Below are 25,386 nucleotides of genomic sequence, written 5' to 3' on the forward strand. Positions count from 1 at the left end.
CCCTTGCCAATTGATTACGTCGACCCACCTCTTCCCCGCCCACTTACTTTTTTTTTTTTAAAGAAGGTGTGGTGGTTGGTTTATATCGTATGCTAAATGCGAAAGCGTGACTCGAATCAAAGATACCCTTCTGTTAGACACGAACTTAATTTTCATCTTTTTTTTTTATTCGTGGTTCATTGAAACACTCGAATGTTCTTTAAATAGGTATCACAAAACAGCAGAGAACCCAACTTCCCTAGTTCATTTTAGGTCTTTTTTCCAATTTTCTCTCGTAGATTGCATTGCGTCGTTTCATCTTGCTTTGCCCGACTTTAATCCCATTTCCGCTCTCTTGATGAGCTCCATCTTAACCGATTGAAAATGTATTTGGTTTACTGAGGAAAGCCTCCAACATTTTTGGAAGGAAGCTTTGGTTTCTGAAATCATTCCGTTGGAATATCTCAAAATGGTCACGTCGTTTCCTATTTAGTTTTATAGTAAAAATAGCGAGCAAGCACGCAGGCGAACGGACGAAACGGCTTCGTTGCTAAGCGATCTTCTGACGCCTACTCAATTTTGTATGCCGCATTTCTTTTTTCGGGTTGAAGCGCACAGGAAAAGAGAATAAGTGAATGATTAGGCTGCGAGGAAGCTCGTCACTCCTGGCCACCATCGAGTTGTTGTTACATGTGTAACCCTGTTGCTGCTCTTCCGCCTGAGACCTTCAGCGCTTGTCGACCTATAGCCTTGTTACTCGTCTCGGTACTTCCGTCAAGTCTCCACGTTTAGAACGTGCCAAGCTATCGGACTCGTGAGTCTTGGGTTAGGAGTTCGAGAACTCTGATATGGAGCATGCGCTTCGAAACCGGTAGAGCCAATGGTCTTCTCCGGCTGTAGAAACGAGAGATGAAACGCTGAACTGAAGAGAGAGCAGCCACCCACCCTATCCTACCGAAAAGAAAAGGGAGGGAAAAACGATGTGAACTTGTGACACGGCTGGCAGTTTGAATCCGAACTCGACGTTGTGAACGCGTTCACGTGACACGAATTCGTTTGCTCCAGTCTTTCGTTTTCGAACACCCCTATTCTTTGTGGGTGATGTGTTCCGAAGTGGAATCGGAAATTACGTAGTGTAGTGTCGTTGGTTCTTTCGCTGGGCATTTTAATGCTGCGTGTTTATATATATATTGTTTCCCCTAGTAGTTACAGGTTTACGTTTTTCGTTTTCGATATTGTACTAGATAGAAAAAGAAAACGGAACACATCTAATGTGTCGGTAGAAGGTCAATATTTGTGTGCCGTTCCCCCACTACCCCTAGGCGGCCTCGGTCTTGTTTTGATGCTTGTGCTATTTCATTCCATCTAGGTAATTGTGGTGTTGGCTGGGGGGAGTATAAACGATCCCGGGAGGGGGAAAGGTGACTTAACAAAAAGCAAAAGCCACGTCACCAAAATCATGTAGACAACAAAGTTCCTTGCTACTTCAACTCAGTCAGACTCTTATCTTTGTGTGCGTGAGAGTGGGGAAGTGTACTCCCTTGCTGCATTACTGCATAACTCCGGTTCTTTTCTTTCGCATTTCCTATGCAGCCAACAACAAAGACGGCACTGAACAGTGGGCGACACGTAACGCCAATCTCAACGGTTACTAGAAGAGTTTTGGCTTGAAACTCTGCCCTGTATACGGAACATTTGCGTCTTTGTTTATTTGTTTGTGTGCGGGGGCCTCCTGGTGCCGTACACAGAATTGCTCTTCAGCATTTTCCGTTCGAAATTCGCATTTGATGCCTCGTCACGAACTCGACACACGGTGATCTCTCATAGTGGCGTTTCCATTAACTGGCAAGCGATTATTTTGCCAGAGGGGTTCTTTTTTATTCTGCCTCTCGTTCTTGCCTATTTACCCAAGTAGAACGACGTACGAGAACTGGTAAGAGCCATCGATTGAAAGGGGATCGATGAAGATAGATAGGCATCAACAGAGGCAGACTGACAGACAGAACGACGGGAAACAGGCATGAGCTGAGGTTGGTGTACCGCCGCTACTGCGTTGTGCGTAGTGGGAAGTTTTGCTGTGAAAAACAGGAAATAAAAACCCCGAGCGTTAAGACTTTTAATTGGCCTCCTTTTTCCTTTTCGTTGGTGTTTCGATGTTTGTGATCATCGCCCTTTCTTTTCAAGTATCAATCGACGTTCGTAATATTTAGCTCGGGCATGTGTAAACAGCGTTAAATTACGTTACCTACTAGAACACGGCCTCTCGCCCATATCGGCAACTAACACCATCAAATGCTGTAGACTATACCGCCGATCGATTGGGTCCTTGATGGATTGCCCTTTTTGCTCTCTTTGGTTCGATTTACTTGATCCCTTCCTCTGCTAAGAAGACTAAGCAAGTAGTGCAGATCGTCAGTGAAACTAGCGCCCATTGCCAACAGGGCAAAGAAACTGATGGGCGTGTTCGCTGATGACGGTTTCGCTGGACATCGTGACATTGCTACTGCACTGCAATCAAGTGCACTAAAAGAACGCCCTCCTATCCTACAGTATTGGCTCAATGTAATTTTACATTTCGTCCAAGCCGGATGTACATCGCCAGCGCCTTCCGTGAAGGACTGTGCGCCAGAGTTTTCATCAACGGCAATTGTACGCCCATGCGTTTGTGATTACTAGTCTCTCGTTGGTCATCGCTGATGTTGTTGCAAAGACAAATTCTTGCGCTCAAAATGTCGGAATTGTCTGGTATTATCGACGGGAAAGTGAACCTTTGAGTTGCGTTAGTCGATTCAAGTGCAACGAAAGACAATTGCGGAAGACGCTAAACGATATGCTGACGGAACGAAGATGAACAACAACAATGGACACGACGAGTTGGGTGGGGATAGAGGACCTGGTGTCCAAGATGGCTCCTCCACTTCCATCAAGCAGAGGTTCATCCAGCACTCGACGAGTCAGCAAAAAGTCATCAGACCGACAACATCGGCGTTGAGCATGGCGCCACAGACGTCGACGCTCTCACCTATACGGTCCCTTGAAGGCCGACGGTACCGAGACATCCTCCGACAAGAGAGCCTCTCGGTCAGTAAAGAGAATCTCAACGGCGTCGTCATATCCAGCAAGGTATCCGTTCGATGGCTTCCGATTAAAAACGAAGCGAACTATTAAAGGAAATAAAGGTCGTCAAGGTTATACTGCGATTTTTAGGTCGTTCTATTTGATAGAATTCAAGTTACTTTCCATTTGCAATTTATCTTTCGAATGATAAAAGTTTGGACCTTTTCTTTGTGTTGTACTTTTTCAAGAACTTGCTCCAGGTCTAATGAAAATCGATGAGAAAAGATTCGGAGATCAATTGCTTTCTTTCTCTCTCTCTCGTCCTTTTTTTTTCTGGCCAAATGCTTTGCTTACTTTCGAAACTTTTCGTGTCTACATGTGAACCTCCTGCAATGGCTTTCTACTATTCGCATTGTGTTAGGCTTTGTAATGATCAGAAGGGGGGGGGGAGCCGTTAACGATCACGATTTGTGTATAAGAAATGGGAAGGGCATTAAGACTGGGGTGTCAAAGTCATTTATTAGTAGCAATTATGAACTACATCAACCACCACGGGGAAGCCGGTTTCGAAGCAAGGCCGGATTTTCAAGCCAATTACATTTATTTATTTTTTTTTTTTTTACTTGCATTATCACGAAGTCACTGTGCCGACTGGCCTGCGAGGGCGTCGTAAAGCCTGTACGACTTCCTTGACGGATGGAGCTCGAGTGTGCACGAAAACTTAGCTAGTAGAGCTGGCTTTACAATCAAGACGAGAAAGTTAGTGGGGGTGGCAAAGATGGGGGAGAGAGTCAGGGACTGAAAGAAGAATAGAGAATAGAAAAATCCGAAAAAAAAGCATGCAGCCTAGCGGAAAAGTAATTGATGGCCGAACGACTGGGATAGAAAAGACGCTGTGTGCTCTGCATGCAACCCTGTTCCTCCTACCCTTGTCACTCACCCCATCGGTCCAAAAGTTATCTTTGATCAAGAATGGGGTAAGCCTTTACTGCTTGGTGTGTCCTGCCTTGCTTTGTGCACGCTTGTCGGCTCCACTAGCTCCTGGCTTATTCGCTTTGGCTTTATTTTCCTAACGGCCTTTTTTTTTCTACGGGCTCTGTGTCTGTTACGCTTGAACAGTCGGCAAAGAGAGAAATCGACACGGGAAAAACAGATCAAAAGAGAGAGAAAGAAAAACGAAAAGCAACAAAAGCAAAAGAATCTCGATCGATTGTCGTTCAGTCCTTATTTTCTAAATCAAAACAAAAACGAAATCTATGCTAAGCTAGTACTCACTATAAAAATCTATCAAGCCAATTTATTGGTTTGCACTTTGTGGACCAAACGGCCACTTCTGTCTGGACGCTGTCAATGTAGCGCCGATGACATCGCAACAGCACTGATTGTTATTTGATTGATGCGATTGAACTTGCGGGTTTTGGTTACCTTTCGCGAAACGTCATCGCCTTGGTTACAACGACAACAAGGAGTCGGATGATGGAAGTGATGACAGCGCGCCGACAAGAAGCAAAAGTCAGCCGCTGGGGCGACGCAATAAGGACTACCGCTATCCGACGCATCGCTGGTCGCACGTCAAGATTAGTTTCGACAACGACTCGGTGCGACTAGAGCCGGAGATGCAGCCGCAGCAGTCGACCGGAGGCGGTGGCGGAGGTGAAAGAGCTGGCGGCTCATTGCCGACTGGACCTTCGGGCGCGCTAATGACAACATCTTCGTCCATTTCGGCTACCGGAGGAACAATGGCTCCGTCTGCACCTTCCACCGTTCCACCGACCATTAAGATAATCGGAAAGGAGGTGAGTTGGACATGGACTATTGCCACGACCGTACCAAGTCGGGCACAAAGAAAGCGTTTTTTTTTTTGTTGGCTATCATTTTTGTCTCTCGTTCAAGCCAACACGAAAAAAAAAAAAAGGAAACCCAACTTTTTCGTGTTACTATCTGACAATGTCTGGCCTCTTCGTGTTTCTGAATGCTCGTGAGCTGCTAGGCGCCAGTGGGCTAAACACTTAAAAGGGAAAAAAAAAATAAGATTCCTTTTTTTTAAACGGGAAAAAATGGCAGTTTGACGTGGAAGACTGTTATTGGACTTCCACTGCCATCGTCCGGCAAAGGAATGTCAGACTGCCGCCTACGTGGCTAACCATAAACGAAAAGCAATTGAATTATGGGAGATGAAGTGGTTGTGGTTCTTCTTGTCGTACGCAACCTCTTTTGTTATCGTTTCTTCTTGCCAAAAAAAAGGGGGAAAAGAAAAAGACAGCAGAACAAAGTTTTAAGCGGCCATTTTTTTTTTCACAAAATTTCCGCTGTGTAAACAAACTACCGAAACGCATTGTTTTTTTTTCTACGACATTAAACGAAAAACTTTTGCTGTCGAGCCGGGGCATTGGGAACGCTAAATACAGGAACAGGTCCCGAAGTCAATCAAGCGCTGTAAAATGCCTCGAAATTGAAAGAGTGCAACATTTTGAATTGGAAAGGACTCTCTGGTTGGTGAAACATTGGTTCATTGTGATTGTTTTGAAAACCACGTCTGTGCTTTCTATCCGTTATTTATTATTACATTGTGTCCGTGTATAACATGGACTCAACTAGATTCCCTCTCTCCTTCTTCCCGGAAATATTGTTAGCTCCCGTGGAGAGGATAGCGGAACACGTCGATCGTGCCACTGTGTATGTGTGCGACATTCGCTTATGTGACCGGTCGTGCCGAGCTCGTTGCTTTTGCGTTTTATGGCTATGACACTCGACAGTTTTGGCAAGAATATCACGCCGGCTGTATTTCCCACTTATCGTTCTCTCTTCTCGCCTTCTTTTCAAATTGCCCTCGTAATCAGTTTTTCGACGCTGTTTTCAACGAAAGACTTGGGAGTCGTGGTGAACAAGAGCAGATGGAAAAAGAAAAGGTGATGAGTCTCCTTTTAGTCGTAAAAGAAACTCTCTATGCCATCTGACGATGTTTCGTGACATCTAAAAAACAAACGATAGTACGACGAATCGCTGACAGCTGTTTCCTTCTTGTAAAACAAGAGAAACGAAGATCACTTGTGGGCGTTCTCTCGAGCACAAATTGGTTAGTGATTAGCTGCGTTGTTACCGTAAATGGTTTAGATCAACCTTCTCTCCTCCTCTACCAAATAAGGCTGAATTCACATAAAGGTTTCAGTTAGTTCTTTTTCGCCATCATTTTCGTTTTGTTATTTTTTAAAATACCCCAGACCGTTATGTCTTTCGTTACACATCTTGAGGAAAAAAAAAAAAAAAAAAAAAAAAAAAAAACGAGGAAGCTATCGATCTATCCCACGTTGTAGATGATGTTGGACAAAAAAGGGTCTCCGTTGTTCGCGCTGGCGACTTGGCGACTTGGCGACTGGTGAGGAAGGACTGTCACTGCGGCTGTTTCCGAGGTTACTGAATGGAGGGGAAATAATGCCCCGGCTTTCCGTGTTCTTCTTTTATACCATGATAATATTCACGTATTTTTTTTTGTTTTTGTGCCACTTCGAACAGCAACCTTGCCACTCATTTTTCTTTTCATTTGCGGGCGTCGAGATATTGCGCTGTCATTTTATTTTGTTTTTACGATTGACCTTTTGTATGGTGGTGACAAAGCTGGAAACGCGTCACAGCGAAGACGGCTGAGTCTATGCCAAGGAACTTGTTTTTTCATTTCTCGATTCCTCCGCCCATCATATCCACAACCTTGAGCGAGCATCATCCAGTGACGAAACTGTCATCATCTTTCTCTTTCTGTCACTCCTCTTCCATTCCCGAGAAATCGTTTACAAGTTTACCGCAAATAACAGCAGGAACATCATCCAACTTATGAAGGCTTATAATCGAATAGGCCGTACTCCCGTAGAGACGACATCATCTTATTATTATTTCTTTGTTTTTTTTCTTTTGTAACAAACGAATCTGTGTCAAAGGCTACATGCTTGCTTTGATCTGCGTTGCATGAAGTTGTGTATGTCGTCGATACAAGCGGTACAAGTTTGAAAAGGGCATACAGTTCGCGTAAGAGGTTTGGGAGTACAGTACAATGGAAATCAAAGAAAGTTAACACCTCTGGTGAAGAACTAGTGAAGAACCACCCAACAGTTTCTGGCTAGAGCTCTGACCCACTATTATATTGCGTTTTCTATTCCATGATTTGACGACAGCGAGAAATGCGGATCGTTATTCTTCTTATTTGGATGATGCGGGCTATTGTCAACTCTTTCATCATCATGCGCCCGTCGGTACAGTTATAAAGGTTGTCGTGACAACGCCATTGTGTCCCTTCCGGTCGTCTATATAAAAGTTGCCAAAGTTGGACGAACGAGGAAAAAATAGAATAAAAAAAAAACTCGTTGGCCGATTGAATCGTCCGCTTTCTATCCAATTCGTCCGCCTCGTTTCTAGTTCATCTTTCTCTTTATTCTCCTCGTTCTCCTTTCTTTTTCCCTCCATCTATCATTTTTATTTATTTTCTTCCCCTTTCGGGATTATACGGCTGTTAGTAAAGAGTAGGAGCGGATCTGCAGTGTGGCTGCCATCGTAAATAAATCAAAAGAAATAGGCGCGCAGAGTGAACGACCAGAGGCGCGGGAACCGACCGCTGTGTCGTATTTTACACGTATTTTCAAAGCCTTCTAAACATTCTTCTTGTCGTTTACACAACGAACGGCATCCCGTTTTGCAAATGTTACACATTAAATAGTCTGGGAGCCGCAACCTTGTCATCCTTTCCGGGCCGACAATTTCTTTGATGTGAATAAGTGTCTGGGTTTTTTTTCGTCTTGGATGTTTCCATTGAAGGAGTTTGCATTTGGAGGTGGGCAGGATTTTCAAACTTGTAAAGCCCTAAACAATCATTCACGGTTGAAATCGCTTGACAACTGGGAAAAGCTATCTAGAGAGATTTGACTATATTGCTTCATTCTCATTTGAACCTTTCTTGTTTGTTTTTTCTCCATTCCCTACGCTTAGGTTTCAATAACTCTTGCAGGCCTACTTTTTAAAATGATTCGATCAAAATCAGAATCCACGATTTGATCAAAATCTTATCTGATTTGCGCTTTTTGAACTCAAACCTCCTCAAGTTGTTGATTGAAGAGACGATAAGAAATTCTTATTTTGTCTTCTTGCATTGACCAGTGTGGCTTCACTTGACTATTCCCACATTTTTAAACTCTGCATATTTAAATGCATAGCTTTTCCGCTTACATCGATTTTTTTGTTTCTAAACCAGAGTGCAAACTAACATAAATTTTGCCCAGGAAAAAGTACCACACGGCCGTTGATCTGGTTTCTGTGTCAAATGCAACAGAGTTTCATCTCTTGTTACAACGATATCCTCTCTCTGCGCTTTGTATTTATCTTACTACCAGACGACTACTGAACTAGTAACAAAGTAGCATATGCCTTGCGCATTCAGGGCATAGGGATCCCAATGCGAGTGTCTTGTTTGTCCGCCGCCATGCGGTGGATCTCTTTAGTGCCGTAAAAATGTCAACAAAACTCTAGCCTTATAGACACATGGTACGGCGGTCCTACATTGGCCCCAGAATTCCAGTTCCCGCTATCATTTTCTGTTCGTTGGATTGAAGTGTCCGCAAGCGTTGTGAGCACTCCGCTCGATGCGGCCCTCCGCCGTAATTCAATTAGAAGGGAATCGTTTGCCATCTATACACACGCGCTTGCGCACACTTTTCTTTTTCCTTTTTTTTTTTTTAGCCATCCTAGCGGACTAGTTCAGTTAATTCCACTGAATGCGGTGGCCCGTTCGGAGCAAAATTTTGGCGCGTTGCCGTAAATCATTTTATCCCTCGTCGCGGGTTCTCTTCCGCCGACCGACCGTGTATTAGCCGAAAATGCGCGCGTTAGAACGTTTCCGCATGACGACTCTATCATCACACAGCTCGCTCCGCTTTTTCATGGAAGGATGAAAAAGTGAGAATTGGTAAGCGGAGCTGTAAAGCTTTGTGTTCCGGGCAATCATATTGAAATCGTGAGCGATGGAGACGAAGGAATAAATAGCTTTCGAAGCATATAAATGCACGAGGTAGACGACGAGCTCCGCAGAGTCAAACAATCACCTTCCTTGCATAGATTAGATTGGATGGGCCTGTCACTGCAGGCTTGCTATCTGGGACTTGGGACGAAAAAGTAAAAAAAAAAAAGCTATACGGTAAGTCGATCGGCGGACTGTACTTTGCATAATGCCACCACCAACAAAAAAGAAGAGCAACGAGGTTTATCTAGGAGTGCACGTCACGAATCGGGGAAGACTCACTGAACTGCAGTGCTGTAGCTTCACAATCCATTGGCTAATTATTTTTGCTTGCCCAGTCCCTCTACTTTTTTTTTTGTTGTTGTTGTCCTACTTTTCATGAGGGATGACAGAAGTAGTTTGAAAAAAAAAAAAAAAAAAAAAAGGAAAGAAAAAAAAAATTTATAGCAGTGAGGTATGGGAGACACGGGGGGAGGGTTGGCACGGCCTTTGTAGCCAAACGAAAAAAGATGCGCCAAGCAATGCTGAATTATACCGCCAATGGGCAAACGACTCGGATCCATATCGTCCGTACTACATCACAACATATTCCACAAACAGGGCGGGCCGGAAGGATCATGGAAGGCAATGTCTTTTGTGAAGCCATCATGCCGTCCCGTTAGTTACTTTGCTTTTGTTGGGCATAGTGGGTATACAGTGATTCCGTGTCGTGTCACTCCCATTTTTTCGCCTGGCAAACTCGCTAAACCTTTCTTCCACTTATTATCCACCCGTTCTCCATTTTCACCTACTGTCCAACCCTCTTGCAGGCTTTCATCCTCTTCTATTAAGAGCCACCTCGTCGAGACCCCGCCCGGCAAGCTAGGGACCGTTAGTAGTCTACTACTCTAGTAGAAGACTAGAAGTGAATTCTCTCTTTTAGTCGACTATGAAGCAAATACAGTCGCAATCGTATTGCCTTTCACCTCAGAAAGGGCGTTACATTTCGTTTATCGTTTAATCCAATCAACGACGAAAGAGACCCAACAATCAAAGTTACCTGTTTTGCTTTCGCTGGATTCGATGAACATAATCGTGACACGCTTAGTGACATTAATAAGAATTCTGTAGGTGTCGATTTGATGGGATAAAGTTTTTAATATCGAGCGTTGTACTTGTGTACGTCGTGTTTAACGCCAGCGGCTGGTCGTGTTTGGGACAATGCCGAAACATCGAGTGGTTCATCCTCTCCGGCGAACTTTGTCGCACCCAAGTTTGGCCAGCAGTATCAGTGACAGCGGATGGAATAACAGTGGGGGAGGGCTGAGCGAAAATGAAAGTGGGGCTGAACAAGCTGCGGACAATGGAAGTTCTGGCAGCCGTTGCTCCGCAAGCCAACGTCGGGAAACCGTTACATCCGTTCTATCCGAAACTATTAGTAACGCCATATCCAACCGCACCCATAAGGGAAACCAATCGAATCCATCAACAATAGAATCGACTTGCAAATTGCCCGCCTTCAGTGTGATTCCAGCCGTTACCCTGTCGACTGAAAAGAGCGATAGGAATAAGTCGCCGCAGCCTCGGTTTGATTGAATGAATTTGTTTCTTTTCACGTTTGCACTGGTTATCGGATAAGAAATAAGTCAGGTACAGCCAAACGGCTGACATGTTCCTCATCGCATCGACCAAGGCAACTGAAACGGCTCAAAAACGCGCGCTTTGACTTGTCCAATAAAATTCCCGAGGAATGAACACCAATTATGTTAGCTTTCGTTAAACTAATTGTTTGTTCGGTTCGTCTAGTACAGAGCTCAGCTGAAGCAGCTGAACACGTCTTTGGATCCTACCATTCATTTTCATTTTCCATCAGGATTCTACCGGTAGTACTAACTCTCTGTCGACCAGTGTTCCTTCTTCATTTTTTGCTCTGCATATCCGATAGTTTATGTCAGGAGTGATGGGGTGTAGCAGAGCTCTTTCACCGTATCTCGATGCGATTTCCCTCCCGTGGCTCAAGGCTTTACCTCGTTAAAAAACATGGAAAGAGGAGGGATTTCCAACTTTTGAATCATCCGTTTCCCTTCCATTTTTCGCTCCGTCAAATCCTAACCATTAACTATTCGGGGAACGATTACGTTTGACATAAGGTGCGCAGGTCTGGTTCAAGTTTTCTTTTTTATGGACTTTATGACTTATTTCCCTCACGATTTTTCAATGTTTGAGTACTCTACTTTTGCCTAAGAATCATACTTTGTCGTTTGGATTTTAGTTTAAGCAGTTCTAACATAACGGGTATTTTCATTGCTGCATTCGCTACAACAGTTTGTGCATTTATTGCCATAATTGTTGTAAAAATCACTGGAACGATAATTTACGTTTTGACGATTACATACTATGCATACGCGAACGGTCAGGACATTCATCTGTAGTCAGGTTACTGTGCCCATAAGTCAGGCTTACTCGGTTATTAGCTAGTGTAACTGATTAGATTTTGGCTCGTAATCGATCTCTGTTCTTTCGCTCCTAGGACTCATATGTTACTGGAATGGCGGTGTAGCATGTCCTAGTGTGTGTATGCTAGTGCCTAAAGGGCACCATTACATTCTGTGCTTCATAGTTGTCATTCTGAAATGAGAAATCAGAGGGGGGTTAAGAGTGACTTGCACGGGTCTGCAAAAAGTTTTTCCTGCATAATTTTTTCACGCACTTTATCCATCGAATCTTTATTTTACTCAGTAACTTGTCAAGTAGAGGGAAAATAACCGAGACAAGTCGTTCATTATGCGTGCCGAAACAGCGTCACCATGTAATATAAACCCTTTTTTATTCCCACTTATGTAAGTCCTTGTCACCCTTGCTAACTAAGGATTTGACACGTTCTGCAACTTGTCCCGATTGCTGGCTAAAGCTGGCGAAGTACTGTGTAGTGGCGTTCGTTTAATTATTTTCTGTCGACATTGTTTATGGCCGGAATGGTTAGCTCTAGCCCCTTACACCATTGCGACGAACCGGCCTATCTGTATCGACAAAACATGTCTGGGTCTATGCGGGAACCTCATCCCTTGCGCTGCACCTAGTGCACTAAGCAAAAGCAATAGACAAAAGATCCCGTAGAGTTGATAGCCATCCAAAGCGTATAGTGTGTAGCAGTAAGCTATGGAGCACGCGGACTTGACTGGCCCGTTTATGACATTACGACAATTGAACCCCTCGAAACCGTCACGCTATGATGTTGGCTTTCTGATGTTCAATGAACTGAACCTCGGCCTGGAATTGAATCTGATGACGTTGCCTGGGTCGTTAGCGATGATGTTTGTTACGTATTGGCTTTAAAATCCTAGAAGAATCCATTGTTGTGTGTAATGTGACAGGACCGAAAGCCGTCCTGTCGCCTCAGCAACGACTACGTCGACTTCATCTTCGTCGGTAGCCGTGGCTGCTGTTGGGAAGAGTTCATCAATGAGTCACGCTGCTGCCACCGTGAACGGCCAGTTGCCTGGCAGTCGGGACAAGTCGCCATCGCTATCCAACCAATCTGCCGGCAACAATGAAGAGCCGGCAATGGAAGAACCGCACATCTCCTACATCGAATTACCCATCGATGTGGTTCGAGCCCGTTCGCCCGATATGAATTCTCTGTCTGATCGCAAAGAGTTTCATTTCCACGTTCCGCTTCCGACTCAGGTAGAGAGTTAAGAAGCGCAAGAAAACATGCAAATCGTACAACATTTTTCGGTATCCGGGTAAAAACGAAGCCTGCCAAACGTGCAAACAAACAGAGAGCCAATCGACCGATCCTAATAAGATCTAAATAACCCCGTTGTGTGAAAGACCTACCGATCGAAGTCTGTTTTGCTTTTTTGTTTGTTTTCTTTCGCTATTCCCACCACGTAAACTTGAAAACTGATTAGAGAAAAAAAAATTGAAGAAAAAAATAGAAGTGGCGTCGATTTATCGCACCAACGTCTGTCAAGTGTCGCCCCTCACTTCGATTTCGGTCCATCTTTGTACTTTCCTCTCTAGAGGAATGCAGTGCGTTCTCTCCGGTTGCAGCGTACCATCAAAACAATCGATATCTCCGACATTCCTGCGCTGAACGCAGGAAGGAGGACAACCACCATCAACCACTCTCTTCCATTCTTTTTTTTTCTTTTCTATTCGCCTGCGTATGACAATGCCTAAGAACCGTGATGCACACGACCCAACCATCCATCGTCTGCAATGGCCGGCAAATCATAGAGTGAAACTTTCCACGAAAGTAGGCTTCACATGTTTCTCCTCTTTTGCGTTTGTGCCATGACTTGCTTGCTGATCGATAAGGAATGCAATTACCGAAAGTCGGGACAACTTAGTTTGCCCAGTCATCGTCACTCTTGACCTTTTCTAACACGAGACACGCACAGCGCACAGCGAACGCTAGGACGGGGAAAGGGCGGAGCACAAACAACGAGTTGCGGAGTAGCAGACAGGCCAAGAAAAAAAATGGATGAGTCAATGGCATCTGAAAGAGCCAAGTAGGCGCAAAGGTATTCATGATCTTTGACAATTTTTTCTGTCAGGATTTTTAAGGGAATGCGGTAATGAAACCGTCGTTGGTAAAACAGCTTAGCTCATGTTCATGTATTATTATTATTATTCCTTGTTTCGTATTTGGTATCCTATCGCTTGCTTCAGTAGCACGAACGTCTGATGACGTCAACGTGCCCTTACAGCACCGATATTTTCGCCGTTTTTGTCGTGACTGCTAATCCCGTTTCCAGGATAGACACAATTTTTCTTTTTTTTTTTTTTCCCTTGCGAATTTTTAGAGCTTTGTTTTGTTTCACTTGTCGTGTTTCTCGTACCCCCTTGGTCTGCTTTAAAGGGAAACACCGATAGGAGGAAACGTAACAAATTAACTGTTTTCCATGGTTTTTGTTTAACGCACAGTAGCATTGTTTTCCAACTTCTGGTTTGTTGATTATAGCCCGATCTGTCCAACACGACGTCTGACTACTCCGCTTTTTCTCTTCACGTTCTATTTGAAAATAGAATAGTAACAAAAAGGGAGAAGGAATACCCAGTCGCTGAATAGACTGGTTCGCTCTTGTAAATGCGTCAGTTCTATAAGCGTAGTTTGGGACTCGTGTGAGACGTTCTCGCTATCATCAGCCGCGTTTCAGACGGGCGTCAGCTGTCGCTTCGTGTCAATCGTCATCCGCAATCAAGTGGGACACTACTCAAAAGGATCTGGCTGCATTGGATATAAAAAATATCACATGCGACAGTATGTGACGGAGAATAGCGACATTCCAGACGTTTGCCCAGCTAACCGATATTCTGCCAAAAAGAAAGAAAACTGAATGCTGAAGTAGATCTTTATTATTTACGACAGCTTGTATGTGTGCTATTTTAAAAACTTATTCTTAAAGAGATTGAAGATATCAGTCGTACGCTTGATTGGAAAAAAAAATCTACTTGCTGGGCTCACGGCTTGGTGAGTGAGTCTGCCTATTATAGACTGCAAAAATCACAAGCAGCAAAAGACTTTTTGTTTTCCCGTCACCTTTCTGTGTTGCTCATCTTACCAAAACACCTCCAAGTACCAAAGTGAACATGTAGAAACAGTCTCAATTATTCATTTCTGGGCATTGGGTAGTAGGCCCATCTTTCGAGTTAGGTATCTGTAAAGCGTACCATGATGGACGGATTTATGATTTGGTCGTTATTGGCGAGATTCAGAAAACATCTGCTGTATAATACTGCAGTACGCTGGTTACATCGCAACTTGTTTACTTCATAAGCCGATCGATCGTGTCCTGTATTTCGATATGGCTGCATGTTGCTTATACTTTCACTAGTGGTCTCCGACGAAAGGAAGCATCGGCCCGAGAGGGTTCAAATTTCCAACCGTCATTTTGTCTACCTAGAGCACGTAGGGGAATTCGTTGGAACAGAAAATTGAACTGACAAAAACATGTATAGACGTAGGGTTCTCGAGAAAGGACTCCCCACTTAGGACGGCCCTCCGCAAACGAGTCGGGTGGTCGATCTGATCAACTTGTACAGTACTTCGTATGATATCCTTCGCACCAAGTCTTCTTAGAGCAATTCCTGTTATATTCGTATCTCTATATCAATAGCGTAAGGCGAGTAAACAAGTGGCTGGCAACTAACAAGACCCTTAAATCTACAAGGCTCACATTTATCTTTCTCAATATCCCATTCGGCGAGTCTTAGTCGTGAAGCTTTATCCTCCAGATAGCGAGAATTAATCCTTCCTAGCGTATTCATGGATTTCAACGTATCCTGAAAATTGTTCGTGGGAAAAGCAAACAAAAAGAAAACATTCCTTTTTGATGGTGTTGAAAGGTTTGATCAGCAGCTCCATGACGTTATTGATACTGTTTCACTTTCAAAATTGTTTTGTTTTCTTTTTTTTAAAAAGAAAACGCCTTGAAAATGTGTCAGAAATAGACTATCGTAGTGTGCTTTTTCTCTTACTTTCTTTCCTCAGTTTTCCCACTCTATCCGTAATGTTGTTCCAAAACCAAAGGAGGGGTGCACTGTTGGAGAGACGAAGTTAAAGACCATCGACAACGAAGGGGGAAAAAAATAGAAACTCAGCGCTGCTGCTGCTCGTAAAGATGCAAGATGGAAACGAGTGAAACAGCTTGCGATCACGCTTGCGATCGAGTAGTGTTCCAGTGAGAGTGGCCAAAGCCGCTCAATTGATTTGCCCGCTATCCTTGTGTTTCTTTTTTATTTCTATTTTTCTTTTTCGCGCGTCACGCCTCATCCGTTGCGGTCGTTTGTCCATTCCATCCCCCCCCCCCCCCCCCCCCCGCTGTTGATGTCAATAAAACGAGGCACGGGTCATGAACGAAGTGGCAATTCGTAGTTGTTTGGCGACTAACCAAATGAAGAGGGAGACTTAGGATTCGCGCCGAGCGGAGCATCAGCTGAAACCGTCGATACTGTCTGGCGAATCTTGTTTGAACCCTCTCGCCACAATTTCGGCATCTTCGTGTTTGTTGTTTGTTTCGTTGCCGACGAATGTCTGGTCATCCTTGGAAGCCAATCATTGCAAAAACTAACCACAGCGACCGTCCGTCTTTGATGTTCTGCCACTCACTGTGGGGATGACAGCTCCTGTATCATCTAGCGGTCGCTCGGGTATGGCTTCCTTCCGGCTGATGCTTTCTAAAAGGATCGATCAGGTTAGAACTCTAGTGACCAGTAATTTAACTGCATCACTACGTATGATATGCTCGCGCGACGTGGAAAACAGGAGTGGTAAGGTGTAATCCTCCAACCTCCACCACTGAAAGCGTTATTCTCTTTCTCTCCGGCTTGTCTTGTTGGTAATCATTCCAAACTATTTTGGCAATTTAGGACGATACGAGGAACCAAAATAGGCATCTTAGTTATTCTATATCAAAAGACGTGATTCCTCTTTCAGGATATCTGTATGTCGAGTTTGTAGTCTTGCCAGGAGGGGTGAATTTTCAGTGATATTGTTGGCAGGATTGGATCCAACTAATCGTGCGCCGTCCCTTTTTTTCTTTTTCGGCAACGTGGAGAGTGCTTTGATTATCGGACCTTCGCTTGCCTGGATGCCACGATGCAGGCTGCACCTACTTTCTATACATTTGTGATGGAAAAGAAATCTCGTCATCCATCAAAACAAATCCTTCACTCCCAGTCTGTTCTGTTCATCCCTCGCCCGTTCTTTCGATTTTCCTCCGGTGCCTTGGCTTGCGTTCGCCGTCGAGAAACATTTTCAGATAGCGCTTGCGCAATTTGTTTTTCAGTTCCGTGCATTAGAAATTTATAAATAGCTTGGATGACGAAGTACTATGGTCGGACGTCATAGGGAGTTTTTTTTTCCATCCAATCTTTTTTTATTGATCGCATAGACTTCCAGGACACGATTAAAGATAAAGCGATAGAAAACTGAAAAATATGAAAGACTTATGGTAAGCCAAGCAATAATATTCAGTTTGAAATTGTTGAAGAAAGCTTGCTTTATTTTGACCCTGATCTGAAAATAAGCCGCCACTGGAGTAACCAAGAAACTTTTCCTTTTTTGTGTTTTTTTTTTTTTTTTGTTTTTTAAAATATTTTTTGGGGCGAATTACTTTTCTTTTTTAAACTGGAAATCGAGAAAGAATGGTTTACACTTCGACCACTGATCTCGTTCTCATCAGGAGCGTTCTGGTTTTTTTTGGAACTCGGTTTTTCTTTCTTCTCATTTCGTTTTTGTGCCGCTTACGTATTAAGGTGTGACCCAATCCACTTGTGTTTACGAAAAGCCTCTCATCCAATTTATATTCTTTTTTCATTCTTTAAATTTCATGCTTCATATTTAGTAAGAATCAACTCAAGAAAACAGTTCCTCCGCATATGAAGAGTGTCGAAACTGTGGCATTCTAAAAAAAAAAAGGGGAAAAAGAAATGGCGGAGATGTTTATTACATTTTTTATGAAGACTGTCTGTTGAAAAAGTCGTGTCTTCTACAAAGTCGTGACAAATGCAAACGTGCTTAGATCCGAATGTTGCTTTTCTCACGCCTCTTTTTTTTTTCACAACTAATTGGACGCGGACGCTCTCGTGCGATATCATTGGTGACTCGTGAGACAACGCATTGTCATTAAATGGACCAATCCCAAAAGCTATGCCGTGTAAAATTAGGAGCTCATCAACTGTATCTTCACTCTACATTTCCAATCAGCAAATTTCTTGTATCTAACTTGATGTATCAGATGACAACTGAAAAGGGAAACAAAATAACTTCATGATCCCCACGGTCTGTCTGGAATTTGAACCGGGGCAAACATACGTAAGAGCTTGGGTAAATAGGTTTGTGGCTGTCTTTGTGATGGCATGTTCCATTTCTCAAGAACGTCACAGTTCGAGTTACAAACATTACGTGAAATAGAAGTACAACAAAATATTCATTTAATGCATGACTGTAGAATTGCAACGACAAGCTTATTCGGAGAAAAAAAGTTTGCTGATTTGGAACCGATCGAGTGTCTTTCATTTGAATCGATATGATCGACCATCTAACTGATAACATTTGCTGGTTAACAATACCTGGAGTGGGAAGAAAATTGTTTTTTTTTCCATTTGCTTTAATGAAATCAAGAAAGAAAATTGTGGTGCGGAAGATACACTTATTATTTCCGTTCGAAATGCGGAGAAAAAGTGGGTTGAAAGAACAAGATTAAAATTTGTTTTGTTTTTCATTTTTTTTGCAATGCTTGGGAACATGTTGCCGTTGTGCGTAGGTCCTCTCGCTGGGCGCCGATGTGCTTCCCGAGTACAAACTGCAGTCGCCCCGCATCCACAAATGGACGATTCTGCACTACTCGCCCTTCAAAGCCGTCTGGGACTGGATTGTCCTGTTGTTGGTCATCTATACGGCCATTTTCACGCCTTACGTCGCCGCTTTCCTCCTCAACGAGTACGATTTCAACAGCAAAAAGAGCCAGCGGTACGGAGACGATCCCATCGTTATCATCGATCTCCTGGGTAAAAACAATTTTCCTGACAGAATTGAAGTTTCATCGTTCACTAGATGATGTAATCGTTGTTTGATTGAATTCCTGTTTGAGCAGTGGATGTCATGTTCATCATCGACATTCTCATCAACTTTCGGACGACGTTCGTCAACAACAACGACGAGGTGGTGTCTCATCCGGGGAAAATCGCCGTCCATTACTTTCGTGGTTGGTTCCTCATCGACCTGGTGGCCGCCATTCCTTTCGATCTTCTCCTTTTCGGTTCCGACACGGATGAGGTATTGTCGCTTTTCAAACGCTTGCGCTTTTATTAAATGTGGAATATTTGAACCGTTCTTGTTGCCTTACGCAAATCAAATGCGGTCCGACTAATCATTAACACTTGAATATGTCCATTGTACAAGCAGACAACAACTCTCATTGGCCTGCTGAAGACGGCCCGGTTGCTGCGGCTGGTCCGAGTAGCCAGAAAAATCGACCGTTATTCGGAATACGGTGCAGCCGTATTGTTGCTCTTGATGGCTACCTTTGCGCTTATCGCTCATTGGCTAGCCTGCATTTGGTAATACCCATTGTTTTACTGATGATTGGTTTTTCCTATTTCGTTTTCCTTGCGTTTAATATAATGCCCGCTGTTAACCATGAAAAGGTTTGCTATCGGAAACGCAGAACGTCCGCTGCTGCGAGCTAAAATCGGCTGGTTGGATCATTTGGCCAACGCGACGCATCAATTTTACACCGCCAATAACACGGGAGGACCGGGAATCAAGGTGTTGTATGGGAAACGTTTCTTGCAAGCTTGTGAGCAAAAGAAACAAAAGATCTATTACTGATCGATTTTCTTTCTTGAAAACACCATCGTTTTAGTCGCGCTATGTGACGGCTCTCTACTTCACATTCAGCAGTTTGACTTCAGTGGGTTTTGGTAACGTTTCACCTACCACCGACTGCGAAAAGATCTTCACCATCTGCGTCATGCTGGTCGGATGTAAGCCACTAATAGTTTCTACTGACTGCTTTAATCGAATTCGTTTGATATCTCACCTCATTCGATTTTTGCTACTTTCTAGCGTTGATGTACGCCAGTATCTTCGGTAATGTCAGCGCCATCATTCAGCGGCTTTACTCCGGCACGGCTCGCTACCACACACAAATGTTGCGGGTCAAGGAGTTTATCCGATTTCACCAAGTGCCCAACCCTCTTCGCCAACGGCTCGAAGAATATTTCCAGGTACGTGATAGCCAAACTATATTTAACCCTTCTCCCATTTCGTAGTATGTTCGTTAACATTGGTCGGTCAAAAAGGGAATGTTACCTAGGCAATGCTTCTTTATAGAGTGGGGTACAAGGCCAAGTCAATTGTAAAAAAAAAAAAAAAAAAAAACTAATTGGGAAAATGTGATTGCAGCACGCGTGGACGTACACAAACGGTATCGACCTGAACTTGGTCCTCAAAGGCTTCCCAGAAGGATTGCAGGCCGATATGTGCCTCCATCTCAACCGACACTTGCTCAACGACTGCCCGGCCTTTCAAGGCGCTTCGCCCGGCTGCCTCAGGTAGAGTGGGTGTACTTCGTGAGCTGTAGTTCCATTTCGCTATAATTTGATAGACATCTCTGTAGATTTCTGTGCAAAATTAAGTAACGCCTCGTTTGCTCTCGCAGAGCATTGTCGATGAAGTTCAAGACGACCCACGCTCCGCCCGGCGACACACTGGTCCACCGCGGCGACGTCCTCTCTTCGCTGCACTTCATCTCGCGCGGTTCCATAGAAATTCTCAAGGACGATATCGTTATGGCCATTCTCGGTAGGCATTGGCGACTGGCCAGAACAATGTAAAAGTCAACTATAAAAAGACATGCTAATCAATGGCATTAAATTATGCAACAGGCAAGGACGATATCTTTGGCGAGAACCCGTGCATCTACCCAACAATCGGCAAGTCGTCTTGCAACGTTCGGGCTCTCACCTACTGTGACTTGCACAAAATCAGTCGCGACGACCTGCTAGACGTCCTAGAACTTTATCCGGAATTTGCCGAATCCTTCTCGTCGAATCTGGAGCTCACCTTCATCTTGAGAGATGTACATTATAGCACAAAAAAAGTGTAATTCGTCTGGCAAAGACTGTCGATTTCACGATTACTTTTTCTTCACTTTACAGGAAGAAGCGGTGGGCTTGAACCCGGTCCGTAGGTACCAGCGCCTCTCGGGTTCGGCATCCCAAGATCACGAAGCTGATGTAAGGAATCACGCTTTCCGACCGCCAAGATTCCGCAAATCGCACAGAAACAGGTGCTCAGACCGAGACGAAGATAATCTTGATAATTATGACGAGGATGATGAGGATCGCGATGAATCATCGACATTTGCCAAGAATAATACAGATTTAGGCAATCCGGTTGTCGCAATTGTCTCACAAACTATGCAGCAGACCAGAGACGTTCATGATAATGAGACCACGGGAGAATCCTCGACACAGAAAGCTTCGGACACGCCACTCCAATTCAGCTCAGGTTTTACTGCTTCTGAAGGCAATCCTCAATCAATGGATCACATCAATAACCGCATCGATCATTTATCAAGGTGAAATAGTAGCAAATCAATCGAGTAACGTAAAAATACGTAACAGTACCTTGCACACTGTTTACCTTACTGTTTTGCACAGGCAACTAGAGCAATTAGAGTATCGCATGGTACGAGATATTGGACAAATATTGGCTCTGCTTCAGCAACAAAGCCCAACTCGTGGAGGAGTTCGTGTGCCGGAATCCAGTCCGGGAGTTCTTGAGTCGCCGTCCGGGCAACAACAGCAAAAAACGTTAGATGTAGAACGTCCCAAAGTAAATTTCATGGAGACACGCAGCTCTTGCAGCTTGCCGACCGTTGCCGAATCACGAGCAGAATCGCGCATTGATTCATGGCAACCTGCCAAGGGCCTTTCCACTCAGCGAAGCCTGGATTCGGCCAGCAAGTAAAACAAAAGAAACAATAAAAATATAGTAGAATGCGTTTAAAATTTATCCGTCTTCGTTCTTCGTTTTTTCAGTCCAAGGTCTACAGGGGAAAGTAATACATGCCGGACACGGAAAACAGCATTCCGAACTTCTCAGTGGCATCCTTCGCAAGCCAGATCGCTTACCTACGATCCGTCCACACAGACATTTGGTAATAATTTCGTAAATGGTGCCTTTTGCACCTTGAATAAATAGATTGGAATGCACAGCTGAACCTGAACGCAGCGAATCGGTCAGCATGGAACCCAGTTCGGTAGTACGATGGTCCGGTGCTTCAACTTCCGTCTCGACCTCGAGACCGACGTCCTCTGGCTCCTCTTCAGCTGTTCCAGTACCTAGATCACCAAGTGGCGGCGGCAGCAGCTGTTGGGGAGATGTAGAAGCCGTTGCGCAAGCTCCATTAGCGCAAGCTCCATTGGCGCGGCTGGAATCGTCTGAGGAAATTGTGTTCCCTAGTGTTGTCTGATACATAGACTGACTCCTTACTCGATCGTAGCATCAACAACGATATATTCAGCATTTCACATCGGTTACTTCACTTTAAGCATTTTCAGTGGCACGATCAGTTCACTTTCTTTCCCTTTGATCACACTTCTTTTTCTCCCGTCTCACTTTCTTTTTTCACTCTCATATACGCGTACCCACATACGTGGTTTGTTGTACAGAATTGACATGGTACAGCAGACTTAGTGAAATTTTGGCATTTCATCTGACCCACGAAACACACGGATGGGAATGCCGACGCGCAATGTGTCTTATAGCCATTAAAAACCAATGTCGGGCCCCCATTTGCTCTCTGTCACCCTATAATGCGTTAATCATCTATTATCATCGAAGGCGACGTGAGTGTAGGCGGAATACCACTCTTTATGAATTCTCAGTTTACCTCCAGAGATTTTGTTTCGCTCTGCAGTTATACTATGATCTTTTTGTAAATATTTTCTCCCTTAACCACTATTCCACATCAGTCGTATGACCGTAGCACATGCAGTCCGCAGCTTGATCTAGAATGGCCTGCCTGGCCTGGTAATTGACCCGGAATAGCCGAATCGCCCATGCCGCCAGAAACAAACAACCAAAATCGAAAAATTTTCATTTTCTTCGTCTTTGTATCGTCCGTCGCGAAAGTCTATGTTTTGCATCGAATAATTTTAAACAAGAGCAATCTTTTGGCACCTCGTTTTGTACTGACGGACAAATCTCAATGATCGATCGAGAATCTCGGTCTATGCTTCTTTTGGCAAATCGTGGAATGTGCAAACGAAGTTCGTAAATCTCTTTCAATCCAGATTACAGAAAGCTTGCGAACTATTCAATTGACAGTAAGAGTGAGTAAAAGAAGACAGCTAAGACCCGGATTTGTTCTTCTACGGTCAAACCTCTTTCGTACTATGACGCAATAGCGAGAAAACATGGAAGCCGACCTAGAAATTTGTGGTGATATCAGTGAATTAAAAACAAACAAACAAACAAAAAAAACAAAAAAAACAAACAAAACAAAACAAAAAAACAGTGCAGCTGTTCCTCGTAACTCCCAAAATAAGAAATCTCTTAACTTACAGAAGTTGCTTCAAGGACTTCCAAATATTTGCGAATCGTGAAAAAGAGCGCTGTACAAGCAAGTAATATCATAGTGATTTCACTGATGATTCATTCATTCTTATAACAATGTTGGGCTGTTCGTTTTTTTTTACCTCAACTTCGATTGTTATTCTGTATTTTTGGATTTCCTGTATGATATCTATCCACACCTTCCCGTTTCATCATGCCCTCTTTTTCTCTTTATTCTTCCATGAATTACGATCGAATTCGGCGACCAGAAATAATACATTTTCTGATTGTTCAACTTAAGTTGTAATATCTCGGGCATTGTATGCGATGTCATTGGCAGCTAAACTGCCTAAATAACAAGGCTGTGTTATGTAATATTTGTCTCAGTTTCTTTGTTTTCTTTCTAATGGAGGATTTCAAATACTAAGTCAGAATTGGCTAAATCGAATCGGTTATAGCAAAAATAATGGCCTCAATGAATATTACTTTTTCCATTTCTTAGGTCCTATCTCAAAACTACTAGTCTCACATCAAAACGATGCCAATTTTCGTGATCCTCGTTCAATTTTGTGTAGTAATCAAGTGTTTTTAGCCAATATCTGGATTTGACCAAAAATCGCAAAAGTGGGAAGGCTATAGCCTTTGGTGTTTTTCAATTTTTGAGAATTTGGGACATGTGTCAGAATTGAATGAAATTAAGCCTTTTTGCTCGAAATTCAACGAGGAGTTCAAATATTAAGTTAGATTTGGCGAAAGCAAATCGGTTATAAAGTTATAGCAAAAATAATGGCCTCAATGAATATTACTTTTTCCATTTCTTAGGTCCTATCTCAAAACTACTAGTCTCACATCAAAACGATGCCAATTTTCGTGATCCTCGTTCAATTTTGTGTAGTAATCAAGTGTTTTTAGCCAATATCTGGATTTGACCAAAAATCGCAAAAGTGGGAAGGCTATAGCCTTTGGTGTTTTTCAATTTTTGAGAATTTGGGACACGTCTCAGAATTGAATGAAATTAAGCCTTTTTGCTCGAAATTCAACGAGGAGTTCAAATATTAAGTCAGATTTGGCGAAAGCAAATCGGTTATAAAGTTATAGCAAAAATAATGGCCTCAATGAATATTACTTTTTCCATTTCTTAGGTCCTATCTCAAAACTACTAGTCTCACATCAAAACGATGCCAATTTTCGTGATCCTCGTTCAATTTTGTGTAGTAATCAAGTGTTTTTAGCCAATATCTGGATTTGACCAAAAATCGCAAAAGTGGGAAGGCTATAGCCTTTGGTGTTTTTCAATTTTTGAGAATTTGGGACATGTCTCAGAATTGAATGAAATTAAGCCTTTTTTCGAAATTCAACGAGGAGTTCAAATATTAAGTTAGATTTGGCGAAAGCAAATCGGTTATAAAGTTATAGCAAAAATAATGGCCTCAATGAATATTACTTTTTCCATTTCTTAGGTCCTATCTCAAAACTACTAGTCTCACATCAAAACGATGCCAATTTTCGTGATCCTCGTTCAATTTTGTGTAGTAATCAAGTGTTTTTAGCCAATATCTGGATTTGACCAAAAATCGCAAAAGTGGGAAGGCTATAGCCTTTGGTGTTTTTCAATTTTTGAGAATTTGGGACATGTCTCAGAATTGAATGAAATTAAGCCTTTTTGATCGAAATTCAACGAGGAGTTCAAATATTAAGTTAGATTTGGCGAAAGCAAATCGGTTATAAAGTTATAGCAAAAATAATGGCCTCAATGAATATTACTTTTTCCATTTCTTAGGTCCTATCTCAAAACTACTAGTCTCACATCAAAACGATGCCAATTTTCGTGATCCTCGTTCAATTTTGTGTAGTAATCAAGTGTTTTTAGCCAATATCTGGATTTGACCAAAAATCGCAAAAGTGGGAAGGCTATAGCCTTTGGTGTTTTTCAATTTTTGAGAATTTGGGACATGTCTCAGAATTGAATGAAATTAAGCCTTTTTGCTCGAAATTCAACGAGGAGTTCAAATATTAAGTCAGATTTGGCGAAAGCAAATCGGTTATAAAGTTATAGCAAAAATAATGGCCTCAATGAATATTACTTTTTCCATTTCTTAGGTCCTATCTCAAAACTACTAGTCTCACATCAAAACGATGCCAATTTTCGTGATCCTCGTTCAATTTTGTGTAGTAATCAAGTGTTTTTAGCCAATATCTGGATTTGACCAAAAATCGCAAAAGTGGGAAGGCTATAGCCTTTGGTGTTTTTCAATTTTTGAGAATTTGGGACACGTCTCAGAATTGAATGAAATTA

At 43.1% G+C, this 25,386-nt stretch overlaps 1 protein-coding gene across 7 annotated transcripts in view; it reads left to right on the forward strand.

Annotated features, from left to right (window-relative positions):
• The window catches only part of LOC130687183 (potassium voltage-gated channel subfamily H member 6-like), a 63,522-nt gene extending 40,342 nt beyond the window's left edge, over positions 1-23,180 (forward strand). For 5 of the 7 annotated variants that reach the window (XM_059496011.1, XM_059496012.1, XM_059496008.1 and 2 more), the window contains 13 exons: positions 18,289-18,532; positions 18,619-18,800; positions 18,927-19,084; positions 19,172-19,292; positions 19,390-19,510; positions 19,593-19,753; positions 19,932-20,080; positions 20,188-20,330; positions 20,414-20,607; positions 20,687-21,108; positions 21,191-21,496; positions 21,572-21,690; positions 21,749-23,180. In XM_059496011.1, the coding sequence (XP_059351994.1) occupies positions 18,289-18,532; positions 18,619-18,800; positions 18,927-19,084; positions 19,172-19,292; positions 19,390-19,510; positions 19,593-19,753; positions 19,932-20,080; positions 20,188-20,330; positions 20,414-20,607; positions 20,687-21,108; positions 21,191-21,496; positions 21,572-21,690; positions 21,749-22,005 (2,577 nt within the window). In that variant the 3' untranslated portion in view covers positions 22,006-23,180. Of the gene's footprint in view, positions 1-18,288; positions 18,533-18,618; positions 18,801-18,926; positions 19,085-19,171; positions 19,293-19,389; positions 19,511-19,592; positions 19,754-19,931; positions 20,081-20,187; positions 20,331-20,413; positions 20,608-20,686; positions 21,109-21,190; positions 21,497-21,571; positions 21,691-21,734 lie in introns of all 7 variants that reach the window. The other 2 variants (XM_059496013.1, XM_059496009.1) reach the window with 2 other exon arrangements.
• Positions 23,181-25,386: the final 2,206 nt, after the last annotated feature.

The sequence above is a fragment of the Daphnia carinata genome, chromosome 7, assembly GCF_022539665.2.
Source record: "Daphnia carinata strain CSIRO-1 chromosome 7, CSIRO_AGI_Dcar_HiC_V3, whole genome shotgun sequence".
Taxonomy (NCBI): Eukaryota; Metazoa; Arthropoda; class Branchiopoda; order Diplostraca; family Daphniidae; genus Daphnia; species Daphnia carinata.